This window comes from Pongo abelii, chromosome 1, assembly GCF_028885655.2.
Source record: "Pongo abelii isolate AG06213 chromosome 1, NHGRI_mPonAbe1-v2.0_pri, whole genome shotgun sequence".
In the NCBI taxonomy this organism is placed as follows: domain Eukaryota; kingdom Metazoa; phylum Chordata; class Mammalia; order Primates; family Hominidae; genus Pongo; species Pongo abelii.
The window spans coordinates 18,948,141-18,971,707 of NC_071985.2; the positions used below are offsets into that span (position 1 = coordinate 18,948,141).

At 49.3% G+C, this 23,567-nt stretch overlaps 1 protein-coding gene across 4 annotated transcripts in view; it reads left to right on the forward strand.

Annotated features, from left to right (window-relative positions):
- PGBD5 (piggyBac transposable element derived 5) overlaps positions 1 to 23,567 on the forward strand; it is a 104,765-nt gene that overhangs the window by 55,478 nt on the left and 25,720 nt on the right. For 2 of the 4 annotated variants that reach the window (XM_054561715.1, XM_054561727.1), the window contains exons 2-3: positions 13,210 to 13,655; positions 19,446 to 19,580. In XM_054561715.1, coding sequence (XP_054417690.1) covers positions 13,210 to 13,655; positions 19,446 to 19,580 — 581 coding nt within the window. Of the gene's footprint in view, positions 1 to 974; positions 1,006 to 13,209; positions 13,656 to 19,445; positions 19,581 to 23,567 lie in introns of those variants that run through there. The other 2 variants (XM_054561736.1, XM_024239917.2) reach the window with 2 other exon arrangements.

Consider the following 23,567-nt stretch of genomic DNA (forward strand, 5'->3'; position numbering starts at 1 on the left):
GCAGACAGAACACAAGCCTGCACATAAACATGTAGAGCCATATGCATGTTGATTCTACAAAATAAATACACATGATTTGCTTCTATTTATTGATAAATAAATAGGATGTTTCCCTTGGCAACACTTCTGGAGCTGGGCTCTGGAAGCGTGACCTTGAGAAAGGGGAGGGGACGGTGGGGCCTGAAGGGCAGAGTCCCCACGGCTCACGAACTGCAGCACTGACCTTTCCTTTGTTTCCATGGGGAACGTGAAGAGGATGGTGCCAACAGCCTGGAGGCCACGTTGGGACGAGCAGTGTCAGGGCAAGGCAGGTAGCGCCCCGCCCCGTCTTGACTGCAGTGGCTCGAGGGGAACGCAGAGCATCTTTCCTGCTCCCCTGGAGCTCCATCCCCGTCCTTTCCCTCTGGTCTCCTTTTCCATGTTATGTTCTGCATCTGCAGAGGCTCCCGTCTCTCATCAACCTAACTCTCCTTGTGAGATAAGGAAGCTGAGCCCTGTGCTTTTGTCACTTATTTGCCCCTGGGCGGACAGTGGCTGGGGTGCATTATTTCTCTCCTTCCCATCATCCTGGTATCTGTGTCTCCATCCTAGCTACCCTTTTCCTTATCTCTTTCTTTTCTCTCATTCTTTCTCTCTCCCATCCTGGTGTGAGCGGGTGTGCAGGGAATTCTAGGGATATAATTAGTAGCCAGGGAGAAAGCAACTCCAGCCTGCCTTCGTTTTTTCTTGGACCAGTTGTGTCGAGATAGGACCGGCACTGTCCATGGGATGCCATGAGTACCCCAGGGTTGTGGAAAGGGATCAGGACCCCGCCCATGGACCCTCCCTACTGCCTCTGACCCCAGATATATTGTGACACACTCTCTCCCTGTCCTCAGCACACACACAAACACTCGGAGTAAGCACAGAGGGCCTGATGGGGGAAGAGATGGAGCCAGGTGTGTGGGGTCAATCAGAGCAGGGCTGCGCAACTTCAGCAGGTGACTGGCATGCCTGTTAAAGCAGGTAATGGATTGCACCAGTGATTCCAGCCCTGTGCAGTGTGTTTCTCAGGGTGATGCACCTGCCACGCAGAGCGAGCTGCCCGGGATGGGGAGGGGAGCCTGTGACCTGGCCCATGCCCCTGGTCGTGGAGGGGTGAGCAGAGGGCAAGCAGTCCCCCTGACCCGTGAGCCTGTCTTATAGGTGTGGCTCCACGTGGATTTCGTTGATGTCTTCATCATTGTCCTAACATATAACCTTGACATTGCTTCCAAGGAGCTGCTGCTGAAGCGGGATTCCTGTCCTGGGGTGGAAGTCTTCAGGTCTGTCCTCCACATCCATGGTCTGGGTTCACCTTGTGATGTGACACATACATTTTCATTTGCATTGGAAAGAGCCAGACCGTTTGGGGCCTTGCAGTCTTCTGGCTTCACCGGAGACTCATTCTCTCTGGCCTGTGGCTAAGGCCTTGCAGAGGTCAGGACAGGGCTTGTGCCACTTCCTTTTTGTTCATTTGCTTCTTTGGGCTCCCAGTATTTTTTCAGTGCTAAGATAGGGTTACAAAAATGGTAGCACATTTTTATGTCCAATCAATTCTGTGTATCCCTGAGACTGTGTGTTGAACCTCACTTGTGTATAAGAACAAAGGCCTACATTCCAAGATCTTGGGGATCAAGAGGCCTGGGCCCAGCGCACACCCTACCTCTGCACATGTATGCTCACTCACATACACACGTTCCCCCGGCCTCACCAGGGCAGGACCTGCCTGTACCTCAGGCTGCCAGAAGGGGCTCCTCACCCTAGACCTGGCCCAGGCATTACGGACCCTGTCCCTCTGTCTTTTTCTTCTCTCCCTCATTTTCTAGCAAGCACCTTCATGCCTTTGACTTTCTCTGTGTGCAGCAGGGATGCTTGGACAGTCAAGCCCTAAAGAGTCATCATCCCCCCGCGTCATTTCATTTCCCCACTCATTCACTTGCTCACTCACTCCATAAGAAGTGCCCCAGGGGCCAGACACTGTTCTAAGCCCTGAAGATACAGCCAGGAACAGGACAGACAGGGTGGACCTTACACACACTTTTTCTTTTAACCCCTCCCTAGGGATTCACCGTAAATGACAGAATCCCAATCCCTGCTGACTTCCTCTAAAAATTTCATGTTTGCAGTCTAGCAATCGGACTCCTTGGTCCTTCCCTGCCGGGCCCCACACTCTTCCCGGCTGCTTTTAGGGGAGGGGTCACTTGGCCTCAGCAACACACATTTCTAAGAAATTTTAGACATGGAAAAAAATCCCAAGTCCATGTATATTTCAGTGGTCAGCTTTCAGCTTTTTTCCATCTCCCCAAGCCTTCTCTCTCCTCCACCTTATTCCTCCTCCGTAGCCGCCGCCTCACCACCACCACCTGCATGGTCAGAACTTGAGCACATCCGTGGAAAATCAGAAGCAACCACAGAGCTAAAAAGACCCAGCCTTCCAGGGAGTATTCATTCCTGCCTATGTGGGGTGGGGTGTGGTGTGGTACAGGGAAGAGAACCCCCAGCTCCTTGGTGTCCAGCTTGCAGGACCTTGAGCTCCTTGGTGTGCCAGCTTGCATGACCTTGAGCAAGTTCTCTTCCCCGAGCCTCTGCATTCACCTGCAGAGCGGGAGTCCGGTAGCCCTGTGCTTGGCTGTTGTGAGAATGAAATTGGACGCGAGCATGCTCTTTGTAGTGGTTAATATGATGAAGAGCCTCCATGGAGTATGCCGGAGTGTTTTTTTTCTGTCAAGGACATTGTTGGGGTATAATTCTTGAAGCCTAGATGACGGAGCACCCTTTTTAAATTTTATTATTATTTTTTAAGAGACAGGGTCTCTGTCGCCCAGGCTGGAGTACAGTGATGCAGTCATGGTTCACTGTAGCCTCAACCTCCTGGGCTTGAGCAATCCTCCCACCTCAGCCTCTTGAATAGCTGGGACTACAGGCGCGTGCCACCACACCAGACTTTGTGTGTGTGTGTAGAGATGGGGTATCACTATCTTGTCCAGGCTGGTCTCAAACTCCTGGGCTTAAGCAACCCTCCTGCCTCGGACTCTCAAAGTGCTGGGATTACAGGCAAGAGCCACTGTGCCCGGCCAGCATCCTTTTTATCACTCAGATTGCTCCCTACATGCCTGGTGACATGGTCCCTTTCTCTGTTGCCTTTCATGGAGGAAGGACTAGGGTGGTCCCTGGAGGGCAGGAGGACATGTGCCATGGTACATGGTTTGGCAAGCTGGGGGCATCGGTGGCCTCAGCTGGGGCCCAGTGAACAAGAGGAGGCAGGCCTGGGGAAGGAGCCTGAAGAAACAGTGGCCCGAGTAGAAGGAAAACTGAAATGGACCCAATTCGGCTGCAATTGAAGAGCTACAGAGGGTGCAGCTGGAGCAATAAGCGGGGAGGGAGAAAGCTGAGAAGTCGTGGAAGAAATTAGCAAGTTACCTGGGTGGTCCCTCCCATCCCAGCAGGTCACTGTGTGTGAAATGGGGCATCTCCTCGCCCCCACCTTCCTCCTCGTCAGGTTCCACGGAATTTGGAAAAACACTTCTGCCGTCCTTTTGGTACCCAAGCAGAGGCTTTAAAAATACAAACCCGTGAGAAGTAGACACAGTGCCTAAATGAAATATAAACTGTGGTGGCTACGGCTGCTGTTTCGTAACAGCCATCTGTACGTCGGCTCCCGGGAAGGGGGATAGAAGCCTGTGATGAGGGATTAGCAATGCTGTCGTGGGTGTGATCAGATACCATTTATGGGGCATTACTAGAAATCAGGCACCATGCAAGCCACCTCATCCCACTTAATCCTCACACCAGCTCTGTGAATTCCACACCATGGCTGTCTTCACTTTACCAACAAGGAGACCAAGGCTGAAAGAGGTACAGTAACTTGGCCAAGGTCACACATCTTATGAATCCAGGAGCTGGAGCCTAGTCCAGGACCTCAGCTTTGCTGGACAGCAACTGGTTCAGAATAATAATGTGAGGCTTTTGCATAATAATTTACATTCCTCAAAGTACTTATGATTGTCTTATAATTAGTCTCAGAAGGTAAATAAGGCTAGGTAGATAGGCAGGTTATCAGTGAAAAAACTGAAACCTAGAGACACTGCAGCTTCTCAGAAGTTCAGACAGTGGAAAAAAAACAGGAACAGGATCCAGCCCCACCACCCCCCAGCCCCATCTGCAGGTAATCCATCTCTCATCCCTACAGACAGCACTATGTTTTAGCTTTGTACTAAGGATGAGTGATATGTATGGTTTGGGTAGCAAAGTATTAATATCTTACTGGATGAGCTTGGTCAGGAGGAGAGCAGATGAGCTTTCTAATGAGCAGCCTGGACTGAAGAGAACCATAGCACACATAGGCATGGCAGGACTCACAAATTGCCACGGATTAGCCCTGTCCCCTCCTGGCCTTTTAGTTTATTGCTGCTAAGGGAATCAGATCACAATGGGGCTTTCTGTTTGCAGGAGTTCATTCATTTGACTGATATTTGACATTACAGGATTTGCCCTGCTGTCATCCCTGTGCTAGGCACAATGTTTGCAACCCTTCCTGTGTTGTTATCTTGCTGTTTACATTGAGCCCCAGATCTGGCTGAAGGGGTAAAAATCCTTTGTTCCATCTGTATAAACATACATGACCTGATCTCTGCCCACTGACAACATCCAAAGAGTCATTCCTCCACATGACATAGAATGTCAAATGCTGCTACTCCACATAGAGGTGGTACCCCCATGGGAGGAGGTACATGTGACGGGGATTTTGACTGGAGGGCCCTCAGGCCGAGCATGTGGCAGTATAGTGCTCACCTTGGAGAAGACTCAGCCAGCCTTTATTTTCCCCTGCTCCATGGTTCACTTCGTGCCCTCAGAGATGGTCAAGCCCACCTCTGCTTAGCAGAGCACTCCCGAGAGATGTTTTTAAGTAGGTGGTCTGCAGGTGGAAGGCACTTGAGTTGGCCATCACACAGAAATGAAATCTCACGTGTCGTGTGAGAGTGGCTCTTTTATGTGTACGGGTGCCTTGTATGATAAATGGTTTTGAAGGTCAGCTGCCTCTAAATCGTTGGTGCATTGGGCTTTGAGGGGCATTGTCACCCCTTTTCTGTCCATCAGTCCTTTGTCACGTGACCTCTAGTCAAGGTTACGGATTTAATATCTATATTAGCCAATTGATTAGCTTTTTTTTCTTTTTTCTTTTTTTTTTTTTTTTTTTTTGAGATGGAGTCTCTTTCTGTCACCCAGGCTGGAGTACAGTGGCATGATCTCAGCTCACTGCAACTTCTGCCTCCCCGGTTCAAGCAATTCTCCAGCCTCAGCCTCCTGAGTAGCTGGGACTACAGGTGCCTGCCACCACGCTCGGCTAATTTTTTGTATTTTTAGTAGAGATGGGGTTTCACCGTGTTAGCCAGGATGGTCTCAATCTCCTGACCTCATGATCCACCCACCTCGGCCTCCCAGAGTGCTGGGATTACAGGTGTGAGCCACTGCGCCTGGCCCTTTTTTTTTTTTTTTTTTTTTTGAGATGGAGTCTCTTTCTGTTACCCAGGCTGGAGTACAGTGGCATGATCTCAGCTCACTGCAACTTCTGCCTCCCGAGTTCAAGCAATTCTCCAGCCTCAGCCTCCTGAGTAGCTGGGACTACAGGCACGCACCACTGCGTCCAGCTAATTTTGTATTTTTATTACAGACAGGGTTTCACCATGTTGGCCAGGCTGGCCTCAAACTCCTAACCTCAGGTGATCCGCCCACCTTGGCCTCCCAATGTGCTGGGATTACAGGTGTGAGCCACCACGCCTGGCCAGCTTTTATTTAAACCTTCAGGGACTATGTGCAACTATTTTGTGGTTCATATTTCCTGTGAACAACTTTATCTCAGATGCTGATTCTAAAGCTATTTTCTTTTTATTGCTAACTTCTTTGCCAACCACTGTGTTGTGTTAGCATGAGGAATACCTTCCAAGTGCACAGACACACACGTGCACATGCACGCAGAGTGTATCTTCTCTATTCCTAATAAGAAAGCCCTGCTGCTTGATACATTTATGCAACTGAAGCTGTACTTGGGGTTTCTGGCAGTTTCTGCATGTTTTCTAAGGGCTGTATGGAATGGTTAGCAGCTTCAGATGTCCTTGGTTGGAAGATACCGTTTAGGAGGTTAACATAATCTAAACATAATTTTGGAATATTGGTAGGCATGTAGGTCAGACCTATGCAGAAAGGGGAAGCCTTCACACTCCTCACAGCCATCCAGTGAATTACGTGTAAGTTATTTCACCTGGTTACCTAGATCGACGGGTGCCAAACCCAGTGGTGTCCACAAGTGAGCCAGGACTCAACCCCACAGGCACCTACCCCCGTGGGAATACCCCAATAGAGCTGAGAATGAAGTTTGTTCAGTTTGGTCACTTAGTCGTGAACAAAGAGGTTGAACAAGGGAAAAAGTCTTTGAAGCACTCGTGACTGAGTGGCTGAATTCTACAGTTGAGACTTGGACCCCAGGTGTTTACTAACTAGACAATAGGCTTGTCCTTCATCTCAGCCACATGGGGGAAGGAAAAAGGGATGCGAGGGAAATGGTGATTACTTTAGCTGAAGATAAGGACCAGCTGCTGCTGGCATTGAGAAAACAATGAGATTGGCTGTTTCCTACGTTGCCTTTTTATGGAGTGTAACTTTGTGTCTCAAATGATAGGAATATTTTTGTGGTGTTGCAGGACATTCTGGTTATATTTTTGTACCTGTTTGATTTAGCCTGGAGATAAATGATTCCATCCTCTTAAGCCCTTCATTTAAAATATTAATTGATTCTATCTATCACAAAACAGCTGACAGTTTGCACCAAAAATATCAGCGTATGCAAAATGCCCTTTTCACTGGCCCCCGCAAAACCAGTGCTTGAGGCTCTAAAAGGCTGCAGTTTAGAAGGCACATAAAGCCACTTTTTTTTTTTTGAGATGGAGTCTCGCTGTGTCACCCAGGCTGGAGTGCAGTGGTGCAGTCTTGGCTCACTGCAACCTCCACCTCCCGGGTTCAAGCAGTTCTTGTCCCTCGGCCTCCCGAGTAACTGGGACTACAGGCATGCACCACCACACCCAGCTAATTTTTGTATTTTTTTAGTAGAGACGGGGTTTCACCATATTGGCCAGGCTGGTCTTGAACTCCTGACCTCAGGTGATCTGCCTGCCTCGGCCTCCTAAAGTACTGGGATTACAGGCATGAGCCACCATGCCTGGCCAAAGCCATCCTTTTCTTCCCGATGGGGCAAGGGTGGGGATTAGTCCCACCTGTGAGGTGCTCAGCTGGCCTCCAGATCTGAATGAAGGCAGGGAGTGGGAGCGGCCCCCAGGACCTGCATCGCTAAGGCCCAGAGCTGCCGTCTTGCCTGTGTGTGTGAGGTCACGTGATCCTCTTACCCGCTGTGGGGTGGTGGTTCCCACTTGATCAATAAGGAAACTGAGATGCAGAGAGGTTGTGTGTCCTGAATTCTCAGGCCTTTTTTTACCTGGGACTCAGTAGGCCCACCCCCACTTGATTCCTAGATGGCGTGGGCATCCTCAGGGATGTGACTGAGAGGTGTGCCCACTGTGATTTCACTCCTCGTCCCACCCACCCACTCAGGCCTCCCCATACGCACAGGTGTCCCTGGCTGACCTAACCTTGTTACCAGGTATTAGCATGGGGACTGTTGCCATAGAGACCCAATGCTTCCCACTGAACACAAAAGATGCTCCTCCCCTTGGGTGGGCCAAGGCCTCTCCCCTCCCCTTTGTCATCCAACGGTCAACAGGTGTAAGAGGTAAACATGCTGTATACGAGGCTCCAAGGACACAGAACACACCAACCCTGACTTCTGCCTTCACACTTTAGCTGGGGTCGGGAGACAGGCCACACAAGCAGACCAAAAACGAACATGAGTGGCCGATGGGACAGCCGTGAACTGTGCTAAACCCAAGGAGAGGCACCGAGTCGGGGCTGAGATGAAGAAGCTGGCTTGGGGGTCAGGAGGGTCCCCCAGAAGGTGATGCTTCATAAGAGCCCCAAGAGGGCTTCCTTCCAGGAGGATCAGGACTTGAGGTGGGAAAGAGCTTGCCACGGTCCAGATCTGACACAGGCTTCCCCGGCAAGCCTCCACAACTGTCTGTCATCCAGGCCAGAGGCAGTGACTGCTGTGGATGGAGGCGACGGGCCCGCCTCGGCCGCCCTGTAATCCGTTCCTCGTGCCCTGCACACCTGTGGGGAAACTCAGTGCAGAGCATGGAGGTGAAGGAGCCGGTAGAGGAAGCTGAATCCCAGCCAGGTCTCACCTGACTTGAGGAACAGCTATCAGATCCTCCCCCGACCCCTCGTGCAGCAAAGCAAGCCTGCTGAAGTTGGAAGAGCATGGTCACGTGGTGCTCACAGCCCTTCACTGGCTTCCCACGCCCTTGGGCAAGTCTGAGCCCTGTGACAGTGACCAGACCCTCACGCCCCGCTGATGCCTGCAGCTCCACCCACTCCCCTTCCTGCGCAGTTGCACTAAATTCAAGGCATTCTGTCTGGCCACAGGACCTTTGCATGAGATGCTCTCACTGCTGGAAATACCCTGCAACTCCCCACTGAGGTTGATGGCTTTTCACCCATCACCCTTTTAAGCCCATCTCAGACAGGGCCTCCAGGAAGCCTTCAGGATCCTGCCTCCCCTGAGGCCTGGGTTTGGGGCCCCTCTTGTGGGCACAGCTCTCCTCCGAGCTTGGGTCCCAGCTCCTGCTGCCTGCTCCTCTTACTACCCAGTCAGCTCCTGGGGAGGGAATATCGAGTCTTACTCCTTTCGACTTTCAGGATCAAATGTCCATTGAATGAGTGAGTGGTTTCCCTAATTGCCCTTGCGTTACAGTCCCCTTTATAAATAGAACATCTCCTTTTCTAGTCACTGCTGAGGAGAGGGAATCTGTTTCCTCTCTTGGGAACAAGGAGAGAGAGGATCCCTTTGGGGGATTGGGCATTACCACGCCACTATACATGCTGCCCTGGGTCTGAGGGAGTGAGGAACCCACATAGGTGGTGTGATGGGGGCCTTGACATGAATGCCCTGGTGGGGCGGGGGAAGGAAAGGACATGGCAGTATGAGTTTTGTCTAGCAATGCACCATCAGCACGCACAACCCTTCACCCTAGCCCAGACACCGAGGCACACCCAAGCAGCACCTTCTCTTCCTCTTCTAGGTCTCCCCCACCTCCTCCTTCCCAATTCCATTCTGCCTTTGCTTTTTTTTAACCCACATAGATTCTCTCTTCCCCTTCAGAGTTAACTGTAGCTATGCATTTTCATCCTGTGTTATCCCCCGCAACACATGAGCATTGTGGAGGTGGAGGGAAGTTTTGTGTTTGGAAGAGGGAGGAGGTGATGGGAAGACTATCCCGTGACTTCAGTCATATGTAGGTACCATGTGTAGGAGAGCCACGTAGAAGGGACAGAAGGGCTGCTGCTAATAACCGCAGCAGGTGCCCTCAGGCTGGCCTGGGAGGAAGGCCTCCCCAACTGTGAGTCACTTAGAGTGGATGCCCTTGGGCTGCGTCCTTCCAATTCTGAGGTCCCATTTCCTCAGTTGCCGAGTGGGATGATGCCTCACATAGATGTTGTGAGGATTATATGGGTAATATCTGGGAAGCTCTCCATAAACGGATCTGAGTCTCATCTTGGCTGGGGGTGCTGCCCATGCCAGGGCCATATTGTTCAATGGTCCTGTGATTAACTTGTTGATAAGGACTAACTGTATTAGTCCGTTCTCATGCTGCTGTGAAGAAATACCTGAGGGTGGATAATCTATAAAGAAAAGAGGTTTAATTAACTCTGAATTCCGCATGGTTTGGAAGACCTCAGGAAACTTACAATCATGGCAGAAGGAGAAGAAAGGCACCTTCTTCACAGAGCAGCAGGAAGGAGAAGTGCAAGCAGGGGAAATGCCAGACGATTCTAAAACCATCAGATCTCGTGAGATTCACTCACTATTGCAAGAACAGCATGGGGGACCTGCCCCCATGATCCAGTCACCTCCCATGAGGTCCCTCCCCAACACGTGGGGATTACAATTCAAGATGAGATTTGGGTGGGGACACAGAGCCAGACCATATCACTGACTCCTGAATAGCATTTCTTTCCTTCCTTCCCTCCCTCCCTCCCTCCCTCCTTCCGCAGGTCACAATGATTCACCTGTGCCAGGACTTCTCAAATCCCAGTAATCCCAGCAACTCAAAGAGGCCGTAGAGAATGCTTGTAAATCAAAACCAAACGGTTAAGAGGGAGCCGGCTGCTTCCCAGTTCCTTCATGAAGCAGCTGGCCCAGGCTAGGGGTTGCATGTAAATTCATTTTGAAATGGCTTGGGGGGCAAAATTACTTTAAACATAACTTTAAGCAGAGAAAATTCCATTCTGCTTCATCAGCATGATGTAGCAATTAAAATGCTGGTTTTCCTCCTCTTTGAGCACTATCCTTGAATAATTGACGGCTGCACCTACCGGAGGCTGCAAGGCTGTGCTGAAGTAAAATGATTTTCGTTAGGAGTAGGTGTGGAGCTTCAGACTATACCTGCAGAATCGGCCCTCATTCTTCCTGGCCTCATCGTCATGCCAGCCAGGACCTCTTCCTCCAAGACCTGTTTGGTGCCGAAAAAACAGTTGATGAAAGTGATGTATGTGGTGCCACTTTACCCTCCAGGCCGCTGTTGCTTCTGTAAAATGCAGACAGTTAGAGTCTTCCTTGGAAAGCCCTCAGCCTGGCTGTCAATGAATTTCTGTTGATGATATCTTGGTAAAAGTTACCAAGCCTCAGGAACCTCCCTTAGGGCCAGGCACCAGGTGAGGTGCATTATTCACATGCTCTCATTTATTTCACGCTGCATGACAGCCTTTCAAAGTAGGTATTTCTGTGTCCATTTTTACAAGAAAACTAGAGCTAGGAGGGATTAAGAAATTCCTCTAAGATTGTGCAGTTAGCTAGAAGTAAATTTAGGGTGTCAGAGCCCCAAATCCATCACTCTGATTCTAAAACTTGGGCTGTCTCATGCACATTCTCTCTCTTTTTTCTGCAGAAACTTGTTTTTCAGAAACTGTCTAAATCAGTAATAAAGGAAGGTTGGAGAGAGTGATGATTAAAATCTGAAGAATGAGAACAACTTTTGTTAGAAATCGATATACAGGCTGGGTGCGGTGGCTCACTCCTGTAATCCCAGCACTTTGGGAGGCCAAGGCGGTCCAATCTCTTGAGGTCAGAAGTTCAAGACCAGCCTGGGCAGAGATAGGCAAAACCCTGTCTCTACTAAAAATACAAAAATTAGCCAGACGTGGTGGCGGGCATCTGTAATCCCAGCTACTCAGGAGGCTGAGGCAGGAGAATTGCTTGAACCTGGGAGGTGGAGGTTTCAGTGAGCTGAGATTGCATCACTGCACACTAGACTGGGTGACAGAGACTCCATCTCAAAAAAAAAAAAAAAAAAAAAAAGAAAAATCAATATACAGATGCAATACAAGCAAATTTTGTCTCTTACAAATCTCTACATATAGTTAGTGTATCTTAGGTTACTACATAGAATTGTAAGCCATAGCTCTTTAAAAATATATGTATGTACACACACACACACACACACAGTCATGCTTAATGACAGGGATACATTCTGAGAAATGCATCATTAGGTAATTTTGTTGTGCAGACATCATGCAGTATACTTATACAAACCTGCATGGCACAGCCTCCTACACACCTAGGCTATATGGCATAGCCTATCGCTCCTAGACTACAAACCTGTGCAGCATGTGACTGTACTGAATACAGTACAATAGGCAAGTGTAACGTAATGGTAAGTATTTGTGCATCCAAACATATCTAAACATAGAAAAGGTACAGGAAAAATACAGTGTTATAATTATATGGGACCACCATCCTATATGCAGTTCATTGTTGACTGAAACATCCTGGGGGGTGTGTGTGTATGTGTGTGTGTGTGTGTGTGTGCAAAGGGCTGCATTAGTAAAAAATTGTGAGCTTTTATCCTATATGTGAAATTATATGAATAAGCCCCTTCAGATTTAGTCCCTAGTCACCATAAAGTGACTATATAGGGAATGTTTAATGAAAATTGCTTTTTCCTAGGTGGAATTTTTCAGGCCCCAAGTGATGAAAACGTTTTACGTACAAAACCGCCTCAACTTAACCAGAAAACAAAAGCCAGAAAGTCGTAGCCATGCCCCTGTGTTAGAAACTCCACGTGTCTTTTTGCATCTCCTTCCTCCCCTTATGTGTCTTTTTCTCTTCAGATCAGTATTTACCGAATGTGCCAGATTTGTAAGAACTTTCCCCAGGGAAAGCGTGGGGTCTGCAGGGGAGGGAGGAGCCCTGTGTGATGGTGTGGTGGGAGACAGCAGGGGCTGTGCACTGCTGTCTGCGGGGAGTGTTGGAGTGCCTTTTGTTTTTAAATGTATATACATATTATATAAACACTTATACATCGATGTATTTGTAATATCTATTTATTTTTAAATGTATGTATGTGTATATATGTGTGTGTGCCTGTGTATATATGTATGTATGTGTGTGTATGTATGTGTATATGTATGTATGTATATGCATGCTTTCTTCCTTGTACGGAGAAGTACCCCAGGCTGGCAGACAGTGCTTTTAATTTATATGTATAAATATGCATATTTTAATTTTAAAACTTATATGTTGATGTATACATTTATACGATATATATCTTTAAACATATACATTTATGTGTGTGTGTGCATCTCTAGTTAAGACTCAGGGCTTGTGCCCTGAGTGTGTGAAACTCCCTAGACCGACACCCTGTGCCACACGGGTTCTGGAGAGCAGGGATTCCACGTGACTGCGCCCCCCGAGGGCTGTCCTCTGGTCTGGTGTGGAGATGCAGGCTGCATCTTGCACTCCGGGTGTCAGGGCCGTTCATTCCCGTGGTGTCTGGGAGGAACTGCGCCCCCACAGAGAGCAGGAGAGCTGGCTGTTTTGGAGCAAAGGGGGATACAAAAGCTATGGGAGCCGGCACTGTCAGGTGGTTGCGGCAGCTTCTGGAAGGTTGGAGGGGAAGGCGGTAGCATTGGAGGCAGCGGGGACACTCGGACAGGGACCCAGGGATTGGAAATGCAGCCGTTGTCGTGTTGAGTCAGGGTGTGGCGGCCGTCCTAAGGAACGCTCCACCTGTCTTTGGGTTTCAGGTCCCACCCGAAAGATGCCTCCCAGCGCCAGTGCCGTGGACTTCTTCCAGCTCTTTGTCCCAGACAACGTCCTCAAGAACATGGTGGTGCAGACAAACATGTACGCCAAGAAGTTCCAGGAGCGGTTTGGGAGCGACGGAGCCTGGGTGGAGGTGACGCTGACGGAGATGAAGGCGTTCCTGGGCTACATGATCTCCACCAGCATCTCCCACTGCGAGTCCGTCCTCAGCATCTGGAGCGGAGGCTTCTACAGCAACCGCAGCCTTGCCCTCGTCATGAGCCAGGCGCGCTTCGAGAAGATCCTCAAGTACTTCCACGTCGTGGCCTTCCGCTCCAGCCAGACCACGCACGGGCTCTACAAGGTCCAGCCCTTCCTCGACTCCCTGCAGAACAGCTTCGACTCTGCCTTCAGGCCTTCCCAAACCCAGGTGAGGCCCGCGCAGGAGGTAAGAGCTCGGCCAGGTGTCCTCGCTCTCTCAGCCTAGCCTTGTCTGTTGGCAGGGCTTTGTGGTGTCCTTCCTGCCCTGCCTGCCCTCTGAGTTCACTTCAAGGTCACCTCTGCTATTCTTCCATTCCATTAATCCACATAATCCAAATGAGATCAGAGGAGAGTAATAATAATAGCTGTAGCCCTCAGACAAGTCAGAATTCAGTCTTTTGCTCTGAGAGGCAATCTTCCCCTCTTTTCTCCCTTTCCTTCCTTTTCTTTAATTATACTTTCCAAATGGCGTTTTGCTCAGATGAATATTAATTTTATTGTCATATTCTCTGAGTGTGGCCTCACCTGTTGGTGATGAAAGGAGGCTAGAAGCCTCCTGGGTGGCAGAGGGAGTGAGCCTGGAATTAGGACCATTCTTCATATCATCGGGGGTTACTTATGCCCACACAGAGCAGAGCCAGAGCCGTTGGATGAGGGTTTGGCAGAGCTCCAGGCATCACTGGTCTGATTCCCTAATACCTTCCCTAACCAATTCCAGAAGAAAAGGTTCTGCCTACTCTCAGCTCCCAAGCCCCTCCCTGCCTTCCGCTGGTATCCACTTGCACCTGGGACAATGGCACCTGGCCCTGGGGAGATAGAACTCCAGAGTCTTCCTCAAAATTTGCCCTGCTGGTCTAGCAAACCGATGAGATGGCTAATTTCTAGAGATGTCTCTAACCCAAACCAGGAAGTTCTTGGCCCATGTGAGCCCCATTCCCTTTGACTTGGTCTGTGTGGCAACAGAAGTTCAGTTCAATTTTATGTATATATTTAAAGACCCATTGCACATCTCTCTGTCCTGTGCTGCTTCTAAGGCTCTTCTAAATAAACCTAATTCTTGTTGACATTCTCCTGTAGGTCCTCTCTCTAAGTCTCTATAGCGTGCCCTCCCCGCGCACAGCTGAAAATCACAGAGTTTTTATGGGGAAGGCAGTGCCCTATTTCGTGTCTGTGGGAGCCTTACATTCTCTCTGGATCGTTCTCCTCACTGTCTGGTGAACATGTCAGGCTCGTTATGATTTCCGAGTGTTTGCAGCGTGCCTTCTGGCCCTTGGAACGCCTTGCCTTCTTCTCTCTGCTTTGCAAATGCATCCAGTCTCCAGGGCCAGCGTAAGGCCCACAGTCCCGTGTGGATTCCCTGTTATCTGAATTCCCCCCACTATTGATGGGGCAGCCAGATGCCACTGCGCCTCATCCTCCAGTGTGTCATTTACCTTCCTAACAAGAAGCGGAGACTTTCGAGGACATGAGCCCTGCCCTGTAACAGGCCCTGTGGTACCAAGGACGAGCCTGAGCACATTATCTTTTCTTTCACTAAATACTTGCTTGGTTGAAAATGAAACAAATGAGAGACAGTTGCCTGGATGCAAGGGAAAAATAAGCAGCACATTCAGACCATGCTGGGGTCAGACATTTGGAGAGGTGCTGCAGAAGGCTGTGTGCTCGCTGTGCCTAAGTATCTCTCAAGAGGTATCTGCAGTGTAAGTCCAGGGTGAGTGCCCGGCCTCTCTGGCACACTGCAGCGCCTACTAGGAATTCTGAGACTTGTGGGCTCGCCTCTGTGCAGCTCCCAGGTACAGGTGCCCTGAGGGGAGGCCCAGCAGCATTGCTGAGCCTGGCTGGGTGGGCAGTGGCTGGACTGCAGGTGGGCAAGTAGGCAGGTGTCCAAGGGAGCAACTCTGCCTCCTTAGCACGTGGCTCAGATGGGCAGTACCGGGGTACCAGGAACAGGGACAGCCTAGAAGGATGATCATGTTATTCTGCCGCTCACTTCTTGTATTTGCTTCCAGGTGACGAGGCTTGCAGAAGCAGGGCCTGAGATGAGGCTCAATCTGGGGAAGGGCTCTCAGGTCATGTTTGGGGCTTTTTCCCCTTTACTTTTGCCTTCACTTTTCTACCTCTTCCTCCTCTCTGTCCTCCAGCTCATTCTCCTCTCCTTCTGTTACTTTGTATTTCATTTTTATTTTAGTATATTTGGGAAATTACATTTTCTTCTTGCTACGTTTTCTACTCAGTGCCCCTACGTGGCAGTGAGGATCCCAGCAGGACACAGATGCTGAGCTCTATCTAGAAGGGCAGCCGAAGAGATATTGATGCAGGGACTGTTGCTAGGGGTGTGATCAGCGTTAAGGGAGACCCGAAGGGAGCAGAGAAGGCTGTAGCCCGTGGAGAGGCCTCAGGACAGGTGGGCAGAGCTTTATCTTGAAGAAGCAGATCTATGGCCACTCCTTGGAGCCTATTTTTATTATGCCATTTCCTTTCTCTTTATTGTCTTATCATTGGGAAAAGTTACATAATCATGTTATCAAAAAATTGAATAGATGAAATAAGTTTGAAATAAGTTTAAGGGGCTGATCATAGGTCCCTCCCCTTACTCTCTTGCTCTCTGGCCTCTTGCTGATGACTCCCATTTGGCTGAACAAGCCAGAAACTAGGGGCGAAGAAGTTGGGTGGGGTAATTTATAAGAAGCTGACCTCCAGGCCTCAGCGCAGGGTCTGCAGGGTGGAAAGTGACCCTGAGGGGCAAACAGAGAACACCCAGCACACTCCATCATACAGCTTGGGGCATGTGGCTCCAGGAGAGTCAAAGGGTCCGACTGGTGCCACGCAGCCTGTTGAACCAGCTCCGTGTCAGTAGGTGTAAAGCAAGGTAAGTCAAAGGAGTTGAAGTCATAACCACAGAGTACAGTTGGGTGTTTACTATGACCAGAACCTCATGCTTCCTGGGGCTTCCTGTACGTCATCTGTGCCCCTCCATTCCCTGGAGCAGCAGCCTGCCCCGTCTGCTGAGGATGCCCCGGGCTTTCCAGTTGGGGTGGGCCTGGCTCTCCCAGGGGCTTGCAGGGCTTGCTGTTCCCTGGGTTACCAGCATCAGCCCGCCCTGCTCGGCTCCTGCATTTATGCTCTTCTCAGAGACACATCTGCCACTTAAAGAAGGAAGAGGGTTCTCCTGATGCTTGATTGGAGAAGCTGGAGGCTCTAGAGGAGCCTTGGATTCCCAGCTTTCCTGCTCTGTGAAAATCCCTGTTGGACCCTGGAACATTCAGCTCACAGAGAGGCAATGATTTGCTTGTAGGCCTCAGGGCTTTCTTGGAGGGTCATCGTCTCTGCCTGCAGACACCGGTTGGAACAGTTCTCTTCCCATTGCCCTCATCAGGTGTGTGTATGGATGGATTAGCTGCAGATTCCCAGGAATCACTCTGCACCCATCCCTTACACTATCCTTCGGGGCTGTACTCCAAACACAGCACACTCACCTCACGCACTCAACTCACTCACATCCTCCAGCCTGCAGTCTTGGGAGCCGTTTTATTCCAGCAGCTGTGACCCTTTGGTACGAGTTTGGTCTTAGAGTCTTCAGAGGATTCCCAGAATGTAGCAATAACCAAAGCAGCTGGTGTGTGTGTGTGTGTGTGTGTGTGTGTGTTTCTACACAAATACAAAGTGGGGAGACACTGCATCTCCTCAAAACTGGAGCCAGATTAATTAGAGAAATATTTTCGGGGAGGGATTTTGCAAATCAATAAATGGATGTTTTGTCTTTCCCCTCCCGTACATACCACCCTCCACCCCTCAAAACAAGCTCATCAAGCACAGGAGGAGGCTCAGGAGATACAGTTGTGTAACAGACAAATGCTGACCTATGTGTAGCCTGGAGGAGAAGCAAGTGGTTTTTCTGGCAGGCAAAGTTTTTAGAGCTTTGGGGAGCATGCTGTTCCGTGCTGCAATTAGTAATGACAAATTCATAATTCATTTAATGATGATAGAAAAGGAAAAAGATCATTGAGGGTCAGAAATTCTTGCTGGCCCTTTTGCTTTGATGAGGCATGTGATTAAATATAAATTTGCAACTGATCATATGTTCAATGCAAGTGGAACAGAGGTGCACTTTCTTTCTGAAGAGAATGAGAGAGGGCAATTTTCATTTGCTGTGGCCTCAGAGGACAGAGTAGGATGCACGTCTTCAGCAAGGATCATTGGGCGGGGAAAGGACAAGCAGAGGGCTTTTTTATGCCGTCTTTTCCCTTCTCCATCCCCTTCCATTCTCCCACTGTGTGGGGGACTTGTCCATTGCACTTGAATAGTTCCAAATGGGGCTTTGAATGTTTTATGAGCTACAAAGAGCCAGCGAGTGCAAGAAGCCAGGCGTGAGGGCCAGGGAAGACGTTGCAGCCAGGCCAGCCTCCCAGCCTTCCCCTTCACAAGACAGGGGAGACCGCATGTGATGTCCCCATGTGTCCATTAGTAGAAAAACTGAGGAGGCAGATATGCACTGCTAAGACTGAACAGTGCAAGGCTGTCACTTTTCGAAAATTGAATGCAAGATAACCTTGCATTCAACCTCAGCCCACCTTCCGTTCCTAGAAGAACGGAAGGCTATTGTCCACATCACATGTGGTAAGTATCATCCTCCGTTCTGTCCCTGGAAGACCTTTTTCTGCCGTCACCTGGGAGCTTGTTGGGAATGCACAGCCTCAGACCCAGCCTCACTGAATCACAATCCACATTTTAGCAGGATCCTCAGGTGATTAATTTGTTCAAACTTTTTCTGTAAATAGCCAGATGGTATTTAGACTTTGTATGGGTGTGTCGCTGTTGCGTGTTGTCAGTTCTGATATTGTAGCCCCAAAGCAGCCACAGACAATATTTAAATGAATGAGCATGGCAGTGTTCCAATAAAACTTTATTTACAAAAACAGACGTGGGCCAGACTAGGCAGTAATTTGCTGACCCCTGATCTAGGGCATCGTGTAGAGTTCTGGGAATCATTGCCTGCACTCTTCATTTCAGTTCCCTACAGATGCACACTCTAATTCATAATTAAGCTTAAGATGGGATCAGGGAGGGAAGTGTAGCACATTCCTGAAATTTATCCTAAAGCCTCCCAAAAGAGCTTTACTTTGAAGAAGCAGATCTGTGGCCACTCCTTGGAGCCTATTTTTATTATGCCATTTCTTTTTTCTTTATTGTCTTATCATTGGGAAAAGTCATATAATCACATTATCAAAAAGTTGAAGTAGATGAAATTAGTTTCAAAATTGCCTTGGGAATCTTGTCAGAAAGGTCATGACAACCTAGAGGAGAACCAGAGGCTGTGTGTTACAACAGGCCAACAGGGAACTGGGTCATTTGATGAATGATTTATAAAAAGAAGAATGATTTATAAAAAGAGGAGGTTCAGCCTGGAAGAAGGAGGTTGTGGGCTGACATGAGGGCTGTCTTGAAAATCCAAAAAAAAAAATAGCATTTTTTTCTTTGTTTCTCACTGGACAGAAGTCACATCCCTAGGTTTTTAAGTTAAATATAGGTAAATTGTGGATCAGTGAAATACTTTTTTAGCAGTTGGAACTTTCCATGAGTGGAAGGGGCTTCCATGAAAAGAAGTGGGTGCCCATCACCAGGCATGTCCAGCCAGAGGACACAGGACCCATGCCAGAGATCCCTCAACCAAGTGAGAGTTGGGACAAGGGACCTTAGGCCAATAATAACAATAAGTTCCATTGATGAAATATCTACTGTGTATCAGGGCCGGTGCTAACTATTTTGCACGAATCTTACTGAATCCTTTCTGGAAACAGTAGTATAGATAATGATACTACCCTCCTATAGATAAGAAGGTCAGGATCAGAGAGGTAAAGTAACTTAGTTAAGGTCACAGAGCTGCTCAAAGGCAGAGGCTGAATTTGAGCTCCAATCTGGTGAGCCCTCAAGCTCATGCTGCCTTCTGTGAGAGCCTCCGCTTTTTCCATCCTGGCAGGTGCTACATGAACCCCTGATCGATGAGGATCCTGTATTCATTGCCACGTGCACAGAGCGGGAGCTGCGAAAGAGGAAAAAGCGGAAATTCAGCCTCTGGGTCAGACAGTGTTCTTCCACTGGCTTCATCATCCAGGTGAGCCCTGGGCTGAGCCCGGGGAGGGTCGGTGAAGAGGGTCAGGGAAGAAAATCGGGGGGCTTAGGCTCATCTGATACCCAAGAACTTGTTCACATACCCTTTTCACTGTGTGTCCAAGTCAACCCAGATGCTCCTGCGGAGGCCAGGGCTGGGCTGCTTCCTCCTCACCGAGGCAGCGGGTAGCCAGCCCTGGAGAGGCTGCTGCCACACCTGGCCCCATTCCCTGCACATTCTTCCTCCAGACTCAAGCCCATCTGGGTAAATGACTCATCAAAGCTCAGGCCCTAGCAATGTTGGCTAGAAGTGTCACCCAAACAGTGGGTCATACGAGGTTTCTACCATCTCCCTGGAGGCTGTCTCTCAAGACTTTTGGACTTGTGGCTTTGAAACTTAAGGCTGTCCCAGAAGGCCTCCCCACTCCCACCAGGTATCTGCCCAACCTTCCTGTTTCCGGGATGCCTTCTTCACAGACCACCACCAACAGCCGCTGGTGAAATTATGAATAACCTTCAGCAGGAGCACGTGCCCGAGTCATCGGCTCTTGGAGCCAGCATGGCCAACATGGGTGCATGTTTCACAAGAGGTGCCTGAGCTCTGCTTTTTGTGATGATACTCCCAGGAAAAGCATCCGAGGTTGAGCTGCCAGGAGCAGTAGGGTACACAAAGGGAGATGGTGGGGACAGATAAACACCAGAATGTGGCTCCTAAGTGACGTCTCCCTGCCTAGGCTAGTTTTTCATGCGTGCTGCGCAGCGACACCTTCTCTCATCAGACAGGCAGGCCAGCCCTGTGGTGACAGCTGACCGCATGCTCACTTGCTGCCCTCACTTGACTGCAGCTCCAGGACCCAAGGCACAGGGTTTTTGCACTTCCGTCTTTCCCTGAACTACAGCAGGATTCGTAGGAAGATTCTGCCAAACATCTCCTCCCCACATTCACTCCAGAACCACAGTGGGGAAAGTGCGCTTGCTCCGGGAAAACGTCTTCCCTCCAAAGCACCATCTCGGCTCCTTCTGAGTTGGGGTCAGGATCTCCAGCCAGACTCTGGGGCTCTGCTCGTGCATAGGCATTGTTTGGGGTCCTGCCAGACTGGACCTATCACAGAGCAGAATTCCCTCACTCCTGGAGGTGCAGCCTCAGCTCCTTGTCCCCTCACATTCTCCAGAGTCCTCTGCCATCTCTATAGTGCCTTTGTGATGATACTCCCATAGGTACAGGTTTGTCGGCTTCATTTTATATCAACCTTCCCAAGGGACATTCATTTATTCTTTCAGTAAATATTTATTGGGCACCTGCTACCTGCACACATTGTGCCAGGCATTGGGATATGCAAACATGGTCCTGCCATCCTTGAGATCTGCCTAGGTAGCTTTTTTTTTTTTTTTTTTTTGAGACAGGATCTGACTCTGTCACCCAGGCTGAAGTAAAGCAGCATGATCATAGTTTACTTCACCCTCAACCTCCCAGGCTCAGGTGATCTGGTCACCTCAGCGTCTCAAGTAGCTGGGACCATGGACATGTGACCCCATTCCTGGCTAATTTATTTTTATTTTCATTTTGGTAGAGATGGAGTCTCACTGTGTTGCCCAGGCTGATCTTGAACTCCTGGGCTCAAGTGATCATCCTGCCTCAGCCTCCCAAAATGCTGGGATTACAGGCAAGAGCCACCATACCGGCCCTGTGTAGCTTTGGAATAAATGTTTACATGCGGACCCTGTGTGCATCTGGCACCACTTCCTTCTCCCTCTACAGTTAGTGAGGAGCTAGAAATCACATCTGTCACCAGGCAGGGCTACAGATCTCTCTCTCTTAGTTCAGATTCGTTCCCAATTTTGTAAGATCTATAAAACCCACATCTATAATATAACAAGTTTGGGTTGGTACCTTGAAGTTTCCTTTCATTTCTAAAACCCCTGATTCTAGGAGGTTTTGCAGCAGCGTGAAAGTTTGTTTTTAGAAGCCAGAATTGAAGCTGACAACTCTCAGTCAAAAGCAGCGTAGCTTCCACCATTGCCAGGGGCAGCCCTCAAAATGTGCTCAGAAGTGCAGAGCCAAGGAGGCAATTAATTACCCTTCAGTTTCAGGCTGTGCTGTGACAGGACTGGCCTGAGAACTTTCTCAGCCCCTGCAGTCCCTCTCTTTGTTCCTAGGTCCAACTGAAGGTGCCTGTGGCAGGCACAGAGCAGGGAAAGGACATCTCTGCCTGTGAGGAGTGAGCAGATGCAGAGGAGGAGCCACATGACCTGGGGACATTTGTTTTTTTAGTGTCCTGCCCCTTTTCTTGGTTCTCCAGGTGCTAATCTTGGTTTGACAGCTTTTGAAGGTCAGCAGCCTGGGTAAGCACAGCCACCATGGGGCAGAACAATACCTTACACCGTCAGAGCTTTCACACCGCAGTTCCCTGATCCTCCCCACAGCCTTGTAAGACATAGAGAGCAAGCCGTATTGATCCCGTTTCTCACGTGAGGTGGCTTTGGCTCACAGGGGTTACCTGCCAGACAGCTGGTCAGTGCAGAGCCGGCTTCTCCCCTGGGCCTCAACCTGCCTCTTCCCTCGTCCATCCCCAAGGCATCAGCAGCCCCTGCTCTTGCATTTAGCTCCCACGTGAACTGGCTGCTAAGTCATTGCTCTGGAATATGGAGTTGTCATCTAGAAACTAAAGAGATGGGATTAGGTGACCAGTGAGGTCCCTTCTCCTGCCAGTCTATGACTCTCTTCTTTGTAAATGTCATATGTGGGGTTCTGTACACAGGACATTTTCTTCTTTGTAGTTCCTCAGATGCATTGAGCTCTCCTGAATGACTTAGCGGAGAAGCTCAGTTGCAGCTGGCCATATTAAGGGTCTTCTCCCATTGTGCTGTGCTGCTCATTAGTGTAGCATCTGCCCCATGCCCTCCTGTTTCTGAGGTTGGCTTTGGCCCGTAGGATGCAGGCAGCTGTGGTATGTGAAAGGATTTGAAGGAGCAAGTGCATACCTCTCCTTTTTTGGCTTCTCTGCCCTGGCCATGAGACAATGACCAGGTTGGATCACCTGGGTCCTGAAAACCTGGGAGCTTAGTAAATGTTTATTATATGGCACATCGATTTTGTAGTTGTTTGAGACCCACTGTAATTGACCCGTTAGGTCTGCACTGCTGACCAGATAACTTTCTTCCAGCCACTATCTACTGTGGACCAAGACAAGGTGTTGAAGGGATGGTGGGGGTCCAGGTGTGTTCCAGGAGAGCCCAAATTATGCATAGACATTGTTGCCCCAGCTTTGTACAAAAATAATTAGCTGGGCGTGGTGGCGCATGCCTGTAATCCCAGCTACTTGGGAGGCTGAGGCAGGAGAATTGCTTGAACCTGGGAGGCGGAGGTTGCAGTGAGCCAAGATTGCACCACTGCACTCCAGCCTGGGCAACAAGAGTGAAAATCCATCTCAAAAAAAAAAAAAAAGAAAGAAAAGAAAAGAAAATGAAAATGATTGCTATGCCCCGAGAAAAAGGGAATTCTGCCAGCAGAAGGCCTTTGGGCTTTAGCAGCAGCTTGTCCCTGGGCGCCTAGCCTGCTGGGCTTCTCTGATTTTGGACTTGCCAGCCTCTGTAATTTGCATGAGCCAGTTCCTTAAAATAAATACCTCTGCCTCTTCCTCCCACTCTCCCACTCTCCCACCTTCCATAGATAATTGTGTTTATATACACACACTAGTGCTTCTGTGTCTCGGGAGAATCCTGGCTACTACAGGGGGCTTCCTCTGGCCCACCTGGTTTATTCAGGCCTGTTTGCTTCTCTGATTCTCACTGCTGTTGACCATCTGGGAGTCTGAACTAGAGGGCCAGGGCAATGCTTTCTTCAGTGTTGGAGCCTAAGAATACTTATTTATTTTTATTTTATTTATTTATTTATTTATTGGTAAGAGTTGGACAGGTCCCTGTTTTCAAGAAGTTTCACAATAAAGAGTTAGGAAGATAAGACCTGCACCAATGCAAATCTAGGCATGGA